The sequence below is a fragment of the Etheostoma cragini genome, chromosome 2 (assembly GCF_013103735.1).
Source record: "Etheostoma cragini isolate CJK2018 chromosome 2, CSU_Ecrag_1.0, whole genome shotgun sequence".
Lineage (NCBI taxonomy): Eukaryota > Metazoa > Chordata > Actinopteri > Perciformes > Percidae > Etheostoma > Etheostoma cragini.
The window spans coordinates 2,280,676-2,290,677 of NC_048408.1; the positions used below are offsets into that span (position 1 = coordinate 2,280,676).

At 40.4% G+C, this 10,002-nt stretch overlaps 2 protein-coding genes across 2 annotated transcripts; both read right to left on the minus strand.

Moving 5' to 3' along the window:
• Window positions 1-1,413: 1,413 nt before the first annotated feature.
• ddt (D-dopachrome tautomerase) lies at window positions 1,414-4,202 on the minus strand. The gene is made up of 3 exons (XM_034900158.1): window positions 3,973-4,202; window positions 3,163-3,338; window positions 1,414-1,753 (listed from the first exon to the last, which is right to left on the minus strand). The coding sequence occupies exons 1-3, from the start codon at window positions 4,078-4,080 to the stop codon at window positions 1,681-1,683; spliced, it is 357 nt and encodes a 118-aa protein (XP_034756049.1). The 5' UTR covers window positions 4,081-4,202; the 3' UTR covers window positions 1,414-1,680.
• A 1,188-nt stretch (window positions 4,203-5,390) lies between these two features.
• On the minus strand, window positions 5,391-8,876 carry chchd10 (coiled-coil-helix-coiled-coil-helix domain containing 10). The gene is made up of 4 exons (XM_034900147.1): window positions 8,653-8,876; window positions 6,741-6,966; window positions 5,761-5,902; window positions 5,391-5,614 (listed from the first exon to the last, which is right to left on the minus strand). The coding sequence occupies exons 1-4, from the start codon at window positions 8,691-8,693 to the stop codon at window positions 5,595-5,597; spliced, it is 429 nt and encodes a 142-aa protein (XP_034756038.1). The 5' UTR covers window positions 8,694-8,876; the 3' UTR covers window positions 5,391-5,594.
• Between the last annotated feature and the right edge of the window lie 1,126 nt (window positions 8,877-10,002).

Here is a 10,002-nt window from a genome sequence, read left to right on the forward strand (position 1 = left end):
CTGCATGAAATCATTGTTTTTCCTCTGTTAACCATGGTTACCTGCAAAGAAACACGTGCTGTCATCATTGCTTTGCACAAAAATTGCTTCACAGGTGAAGATATTGCTGCTACTAAGATTTCACCTAAATCAACCATTTATCAACCATCAAGAACTTCAAGGTGAGAGGTTCAGTTGTTCTGAAGAAGGCTTCAGGGCGTCCAAGAAAGTCAAGTAAACACCACAACCGTCTCCTAATGTCTATTCAGCTGCGGGATTGGGGCACCCCCCAATGCAAAGCTTGCTCAGAAATGGCAGCAGGCAAGTGCGAGTTTATCTGCATGCACAGCGAGGCAAAGACTTTTTGAGGATGGCCTTGTGTCATGACGGGCAGCAAAGAAGCCACTTCTCTCCAGGAAAAACCTCAGGGACAGATTATTATTCTGCAAAAGGGACAGGGATTGGACCGCTGAGGACTCGGGCAAAGTCATTTTCTCAGATGAATCCCCTTCCCGATTGTTAGGGGCATTTGTAAAAAAAGCTTGTCCGGAGAAGACAAGGTGAGCGCTACCATCAGTCCTGTGTCATGCCAACAGTAAAGAATCCTGAAACCATTCATGTGTGGGGTTGCTTCTCAGCCAAGGGTGTGGGCTCACTCACAATTTTGTCTAAAAACACAGCCATGAATAAAGAATGGCACAAAACATTCTCCAAGAGCAACCATCCAAAAACAGTTTGGAGACCAACAATGCCTTTTCCAGCGTGATGAAGCACCTAGCCATAAGGCCAAAGTGATGACCAAGTGGCTCGTGGAACAAAACATCAACATTTTGGGTCCACGGCCAGGAAACTCCCCAGATCTTAATCCTATTGAGAACTTGTGGTCAATCTTCAAGAGGCGGACGGACAAACAAAAACCAAAAAACTCTGACAAACTTTGAGAATTGATTATGCAAGAATGGATGGCCATGAGTCAGGATGTGGCCCAAAAGTTTACTGACAGCATGCCAGGGCGAACTGTAGAGGTCTTGAAAAAGAAGGGTCAGCATTGCAAATATTGACTCTTTGACTAAACTGAATGTAATTGTAAAAAAAAGCCTTTGGCTCTTATGAAATGCTTATGATTATACTTCAGTATACCGTAGTAACATCTGACAAAAATATCTACAAACAAGGAATTAGATAACTCTGTGAAATCCAATCCTTGTGTCATTCTCAAAACTTTTGACCACGACTGTATTCAAATGCCAATCCATGAATTTGCTTCAATCTCATCAAGAAACTAAACAGTCCATCCAAGCTTAATAACAAATAACAAGACACATAGACTAAACAACAGGTTTAGGAATTTCTTTTCACTCCCCTCAAACTGCCATTTAGCCCGTAGTGTTTGGTGTTACTTGAGGGGCTGGATTGGATTAAACAGAGTCAAACTCTCATTTGTCGTCTTCAATAACACGAAATACAAGTGATGGTTACAAAAGCAACACGTCTTTTAATCAATACAATTAGAAGTTATGAACTTTATGTTTTACAGCTTTAGGAACCGTAAATGTGTAAAATACTGGCCAGACAGTGCACCTGGATATGAAACATACAGTACTTGTAAATGATTATTCTTTACATGTGTGATTCATACTGATCTAGTGTCCTCTACTTCTTTTAGGATTTCGATTGTGAAATGTGTTAGCGCAACGTCTTTCACAAGAAGCTCATGACGGTTCCCTTCTTCCCGACCTGGTGAGGCTGCAGCGCGTGGAACACAATAACAATCCTGGGAATCAGAACAAAGCTGTCAATCATTTATCAGAATTAGTTTAAGTTATGATTCATCACTTCCTGCCATACTCCCTTTGAAGAAACACGGTGAGTCTGTCGTGTCTTGCATGAGAATGTGTGTTGTAGTTTTAACCAAGACAGTCCAGTTTGCAAGACTGAGTTCTGCCATTATACAAACCAAAAGAGTGCAGCCAGATTAGAAACAAAAAATAATAATGGAGGTAAAGACCAGGACAAGGACACATACTGTAGCTGCTGAATTTAAGTCCATGTACCATTGAATAATAAGTGTAAGATTGTTCTGATGTCTATCGTTAATTGAAAAGCCAAGCCAAGTTTAACATGAAAGCAAACATGATGAGTAACTAATTTTAGGGCTAAAAAGTAAAAAAGAAAGCAAAGAAAAATATATATATATATAATAATATATAGAAGTTTCTTAACTTCTTAACTTTGGTCAACTGTGATATGCAAATTGCTGTGGACCAATTGGAAATCAGATTGGCAATGCAGAACTTTGAGGGAATGGAGAGCTGCAGGGTCCAAACTGGAAGAAGCTATTTTATTACATATTTGGTACAGCATCCACTATTATATACCTTGCTCTGCTGGAGTAAAACTGCTCCACTACAGATATGCAGCACTGTCAGTCAGCACACAGTAGTGGATGGCAGAAATGTGTTTTCTTGTGGTTAGTGGGGAAACCCTCTAGGTAGAGATACTATGACCTGCATGGTAGGGGTGACCAAGGCGTCAGCAGCCTTGCAAAGTTGTCAACAGTACTGCAAAAAGGTAAAAAGCTCTACAGCAAAGGGGACGCTTATTAATGAAGCTAGGAGTTAGACGATTTGAGATGGGTCAGGCATTTCATTTTAGGAAAAATTAAATGTATTTAATAAATTTGAAACTACACAGTGTAATCACTGAATCATAGAGACACTGGGAAGTTAAGGCTATAATAGGCCTCTGTGTGTGGTTAACTCAGCTGCAAAATGCAGTAATATCTTTGGTTTGTCTGAAATCCTTTCAGTTCTACCCGGCAACACTGAAACTCCTGCGTTGTTGCCACGCCACCTGGGGAAACTAAATGGTGTGATATCTGAAGCGTGTAGCTTAATACTAGTTAGGTAGTAGTCGGGTGAGTTGAGTCCATTAATGACGTGGAAGAAATAATATGTGGAAAAAGGTGCGCAAACGACAAAGCAGGACACTATTTTAAAAATAAGCGACAGAGGAGACAACGGATAGAAAGTAAGATACTAATCCAGTCTCTCTCCAGACTCCAATACGTTGGACAAATCATGGTGATTGAAAGTAGTCCTAAGAAAACATTTTGATTGTTATTAGACAACAGTTCTGTCCTCACATGGCTATGCAAACTGATATTGTGCAGACAGAGCTCACCTTTCTTCAGTCAACCCAAGTTCTCTGGTCAGAAACGCAAAGAGCTTGGCACTGTGCTCCTTGTTCTTGTCAGCAGTGTCAGTCACACCGATAGCAGACACTGACAGCATCACACACGAAGAGCTGGAGCCAGCAATCAGCATCGGCAACCCAGGTTTCACCACCACATTCATCCTCTGAAAGACGACCACCATGTCAAATATGGATCAACGTAACAGAGAGGGAAGAGTGAGTGGAAATCCACAAAATCCATATCAACAAAGACAAAGTCAGCACATTTCCCCACCACTAGGTCAGAGTTAATTCTCCTGTGTGCGTCAAAGCCTGCCCAGAACAGAGTAACTGATTCTGTCTTTATTTTTATAGACATGCAGCGTGGATACTTTCCCAAAGACAGTAAATGCAGATATAATACCGTTTTTTTTTATGGCAGATACAATTCTTTATGTCTGTTTGATGAGTGGTAAAAGAAAAAAAGGCTTAAAATCTATTCTTAACTGCTAGTTAAAGCGGCCACCCTTCAGGCTGGGTTGCCATAGAATCAAGAACTAACTGTAGAGGTTAGCGTTAAGCGACGTTTTTGGCAAATAATTGTGAAAAGTTACTTCTGTGTTAACTACATAAGAAACCTAAAAGCGTCTTACACAGATATGCATGTGGATATATTGACATTATTATGCAACAGTGTAGGACAGGAATAACGTAAAGCAAATGTGCTGCTTTTTATAGATACGCACCAAAATGAAGAGAAGATGCAGTTGGAACCTTGTTTTAACCTTTTAACGTTAGCTGCTAATGTAGCTTACTCACTTCCACTGGTTTTTCCAGAGCAGCTGCGGCGCAGGAGCTTAGCTTCTTCAGAAATTCTTCAGAAAATGAGCTGGCCGGTAAATTACTCTGTAACTCGATGAAAGGCATGTTTAAATCTACTGGAATTTAGTCTGCTAACAAGTCTGCATTGAGGACGAGTGGCAAGACAGCCACGGAACCTCCGTAGCCTCCTTATTCCGGTTGTAACTTTCACAATAAGTCCGAGAAATTAGAACGATAAGCCAAATTTCCGCTGCTTCTGCGTTTTCCTATTTTGTAGTGCAGGGTGGAATTTATATTTTCAAATTTAGGACCATCGACTGTTTTTTTGTGCTGAAGAATTGGAAGTGAGTTTAACAATCTTTTTAAAGTCTTGATAGCAATCAGCCCTACATTAGTCATAGGATTATAAAAAACTCTCTCCTAACATGAAACACCAATTATACATTTTTGTAAAAAATATAAAATGTATTAATTTCCGAATTTGCAACCCAATTTGTTTTCGCCAATGTAGTTTCATTTTGAAAGCAGAACCGGATGTAGCTATGTGCAGTCAACAAATTTACCAAGGGGGTAAGCCCATAGACATAATAAATAAACAAGCCTCTCTGTCACTTCCATAGACTGTATATATATTGTATTGTCGCTGTTTACAGTCTATGGTCACTCCCCAATGCAAGTAGAGTGCAGATTTGAGTCGCGCATGCGTCACTTTGCCACGAGTGAAGCTGTGATTTTGCGACAAGTAGACTTATGCTATGTAAAAAAACTGTCATAAAAAAATTTCGATTTCTCAAAATATCCCGTCTTTAATGCCTTTCTATATGATATAATTCTGTATAAACAATCCCTGAAATGTTTTTTGAATACTTATGCAAACTCATTTCTGAGTGTCTACTGCTAAGTTACTTGGTCTCTTTTCCCTTTATTTCTTTTTTGAAAATGTATCAATGTTGTATTCCATGTTCAATTCACATTGTAGAATTGAGTGCATATGTTTGCGATGTGCAGATATGAATCTTTAATGAAAATATTTTTTTATTTTTTTTAATGGACCTACTTAATGAAGTTGGTTCACTGCTTGATACAAGTTAGCAATCAAACACAACAAAGGCTGCCAGTTGAATGGCGTTTTTAGTTAACATTAGCAATCGAACAACCATATTTAGCTACAACGTTTTTGAAATGATTCCCATGTTTTGTTAATGTTTGTAATGAGAAAAGATTTCAGGCTTCAGAGGCACCCCAATCTCCAGCCATAGGGACTTGTTCCCCTTTGCTGCTACACTTCTTTCATTACCATGAAATGACTGGCTGTTAAATAAATGAGAAATTTGAATTATAATAAATATTACAGTAAAGGACAATTTATGGCTGAAAACCTGACATGACCGGACTAAAGACAACACACATGGACAGAAAGTGCAATTAGATAGCAGCTATTTATTAAAGGTTTATCACTGTACAACCCAAAAACATTTCATACATCCATCAACAAAACCCATCAGGTATCTCACTGCCTGAGGTACAGGTACACGGTTCACATTTAAGTGTTATGTGCTCATGTCTACAGTACGTTTCATTAGTGAAATATGTCCGTCATGACAGCTGACGCCGATTCTTCACACCAGTGATGTCACACCTACAGAATAACAGATAAAAGAAGTCAACTTGGGACATACTAAAATTAATATGTTCAAGGAGATGCTGTAGCTCCATAGGTGCTCATGGCTTGCTGTGAGCAGTGCTGTATTATGTGGCTGCAGCCATCATTCACTACAGACTCACCGTGGGAGTACTTGCACTGTTTGAGTGCCTCATTGAAGCCCTCACATAAACTCAGATCAGTCTGGTTGGTGGCACAGTCCAGGAACTGTTTGACCTCAAAGTGACAGGGGCCTGTCTGGGCTGGAGCAGGCCGGGGGGGCTCCTGGAAAGACGCAAGCAAATTAAAGGTCAGCTTCGGTTTGGTCGCATGGTCTGGTTGTTATTTTCCATCAACAGATATATCTAAAATGTCTATGTAGGATATTACCAAACACGTTCCTGTTCTTACATCGCATCGTCTGCTGTTGCTACATAAAAGCTACTGAGCCATCAAAGCAGCGGCTGGTAAATGTTTCATTTCACGCTAGCTGTCGAGCCCTGGACATCCTAAATCTAAGACAATAGTTAGCCACATATATCGATATAATATTGATATATTGCCTGGCCCTAAAAAGTCCAATCATTTTGTTACTCAGAAGTTTTTAGTATGAAGCAGCAAATTCAGGGAATGTGATGAATGGTTCTTCATCAGCTGCAACTTAACATGACTCCTATGAACATGAAATGTAAAATAAAGCAGATATAGAAACGTAACTTCAAACCAAAGATACTCAGAAGCTACAAACATTCTGAGTGCTGAACACTCAGACTTTTATAAACGTGCACTCGCTGGTAGACGTTCTTATTTTTAGGTTCATCATAAAATGCAGACACCATTGTGCACAGCAACTTTGAACTTTTTGTTGGACCTTCCGTAAATTATTTTGGGGTACAATAGTTGTGGAGAAAGGTAAAAGCAGCATAAGTTCTTCAAATAACTGGGTCAGGTGGAGAAAATTCTGCTTTTGAACTAGTTGCAGACAGGGGAGAGAAAAAAAACCACAAAGATAAGTCAGACTCAAACAAACACAGAAGATCTCCAAAAAACAGTGACGATCTATTTGACGTGCTGAGTGTTTCATCCGTCCTCATCCTATCTCTGATTATACTCTACCTCTTACCTGGTACGACGGCTTGGCTGGCTCTGAACTGCTGCTGCTGCTGCTGCCACTAAATGCTCCTGTGAGGGCGCTGCCAACAACATGGCCCACGGCCGAGCCTACTGCCACCCCAGCAGCTGTGGTAGCCATCTGGGCCATGAGCCCAGGACCCTTGGACTGAGCTGGAGCTGGGGCCAGGGCAGCAGGAGGTGGATGGGCAAGGGCCGGAGCATGGGTTTGAGTTGAGCTACAGACAGAGCAAAAAAAACAGTAAATCTCTTGTAGGACAATACCTAAGTGACCCAGGGGCACCATGCTTGCTCTTGGTGGATTTACTAGAATTGTTGGAACTTTGTAAATTTTTTATAAAGTGTCTCAAGATAACTGTTATGATTTGATACTATAAATACAATTGATTAAATGTTAAAATCCTGTGCTTATATGGCAGTGGTTGCTTAACGAGCGTATCTAACGCGGATTGCCTCATTTCGGTGCCACTTAAATGTCTGCGCCGCTCTCTGATGCTCCAAAACCAACGTTGCCGGCAACAGAAGCATCGCTGCAAGCGTTAAACTTGGCATAGAAAACGTTAGCCTACTGTTAGCTAGTAGCTGGATTAAACACAGTTAAAATACTGAGCGCTAAACTGGAAACGGTGTAAGTGTGTATTTCACTGCAAAGGATTCCAACACTAAAGCTATGAGTTAAAAAACAAACTACTAAAGCACTTGGTCACTTCTGTTGTCAACCTTCTTTACACAGAAATATCAGAATTGTAGATTATGAAATGTATAAATTGTACCTTCATACAATGCACTGCAATAAAAAATATGCATCTTGTAACAGTCAGGGCTGCAGGGAAAATGTGTGCCTATTTGTTTAGTCCATAAAATAAGGACAAATATCTATCACAAGATACAAGACAGTGATGCTTTCAAATTGCTAAAAGTCCCAGGGGACCTGTTTATAATAACAAATGTTATAATAGTTGCAGAATGCTCACATTAGAGAAGTAGGAAGCAGCAAATGGTGATGACTGTTAATTGATAAATTCCTCAGACAAAAAAAAAAAAGACAACCCGCATGGTAAGAGGCCATGACTGACTAAATGAATAATGGACTAACTGTCTTCTCAGGATCACTTTTCCAGAAGGTGTTAACTAACTGAGTAAAGCCGTAGTGACAGCAGCGAAGGGTTAACCAAGCAAGTATGACGTATTTTGATGCACCAGATTGTTAACACATGATTTTTCTGTGATTATGTGATCCCAGTATATCTTATAAGTGGGCACTGCAAAGGTGCCCTTGAGCAAAGCACCAAACCCCCAACTGCTCGGGGCACCTGTAACGGGCAGCCTCCTCCTTCTGACATCTCTCCATTAGTGCATACAGATCCTGGGCATGTGTGTGTATTTCAGTCCTGTGATGTGTATAACAACAGAGGGAAACAATGTAATGTCCCCTATTAGGATCAATAAAGTATACTCTTGTTTAAATCTACCCCCCCCCCCAACCGACATTTACTTGCTACATTATAACTGAGCAAAGAACAAATATATTTAGGCCAACATTACACTTTGGAACTACACTATTTTTGTTACACTCCCAATCACAACCCAAGCAAAACACTTGTCAATGCACTGTGGTCGTTAACTGTGTGTGTAATGTTGGAGGACAACTGAATAAGCACACGGAAATATAAGCCTTACCAACTCCTCTCCACTAAAAGCATCTCTATTTGGACTTGCCAGTTGTGACCTTCCCAAAACCTAACCTCACTTCAGACTCGACATGGCACCGGTGACTTTTGACGCAACAAATCTGTTATAAGTCTAAATGAATTCCTGCGCTTCAAACAGGAAACATGAGACTATCTTCTATAGCCCAACACCCCTGCCTGAGTCCGTTATAAGTTGTTGTAACTGTTATTTACCTGGCTGGAGCTGAGGAACGGCTGCGGCTTCCTCTGGCCATCTCTGAGACGTCAAAGGACTAAAGAACGGGAGCTTTCTCGTTGCTTCTAGAAAGTTCTTACCTAACGGACTGTACACCTTTGGTCAGCTGGTGCTCACGCACGTGTCACTGGTCTCTGACCTTGTTATTTTGCCCGTTGCCGGCGGCTACCTGAAAATGTCGCGAGATGTAACGAGATTGTTTCTGCTGCGGGTTAAGCATTGCAACCGTGGGCACAGCTCCACCTGCTGGACTGGAGTGCATGGCTCTTCACCACAGACATATGCTTGTAGTTTAATATCTGTCTGATCCTGTGAATTAGATACTGTTATTGCCCACACAACCAGAGATAGCTCAGTATATAGCCTACCAAAACCTTTGCGTAATTCTTAACGTCTTGGATTATTAGTCTACGTATTTTCATTTCGCGGCCACCCCTAATTTAAATACAATACTGTAACGTAACAATGACAGGCGGTATTCAGCATTTGAGTAGGCTACTTTTGAGAGATGATTTAATAGCTATGTAATTTTTCTTAAATACTCTTTTAAACAGAGTACCATGCTTTTACCGGTAATGGACCTTGAATTTAAAAAAGAAGGTTAAAATAGGGTTCTTCTTCCATCACTAGACATTTGATATCTGTCCTTACTATTAGAGCTGTATTTATTTTCTGCAATCACAATTAATTTTACTTTTTGTGTTGTTTTCACCCATCTGAGTATAGACTGTAGTGTATCGATTGTACATATATATACACATGAATATATATACTGTATATGCTGTTTCTCTCCCTCTCCATCTCACTCTTCCTCTCCTTGCAGTAATGCAAGATACTCATTGTAATGATCTCCCAGTAACTATTTCCTTTAATTTCCTTTCGTTCTTTTTTACCTGTGGCTATAACGGCAAAATGTTACCAGCTGGAACCCTGCTGCAAATTCAACATAGAGGATTGTGATGTTTATTGCCACTTCAGTAGGCCTAACATCTGCTGCACAAATAGCTAAGTTAACTATTAGGACTTTCTGCCAATGAGCAGTCATGATCTTTTCAGAAACCTTACAAAGTAGTTTTATTGCCTAAACCAGTGGTTCCCATACTTTTTTATGGTCAAGGACCGGCAACAAATTAGACCATGAACCAGTATTTCAAAAGATATCGAACCCTAGAGCCCCCCATGCCCCACCTAAAAGGGTTTTTACTGACAGAGTGAGAGTAGCCAATGGGCCCAGATGAGAGGCTGAATACACTTTAGTTCATTTTCAACGGCCATTATGACCATATATTAATCCAGGAAGTTATCCCTGGTAGTGTAGCAAACTGGGT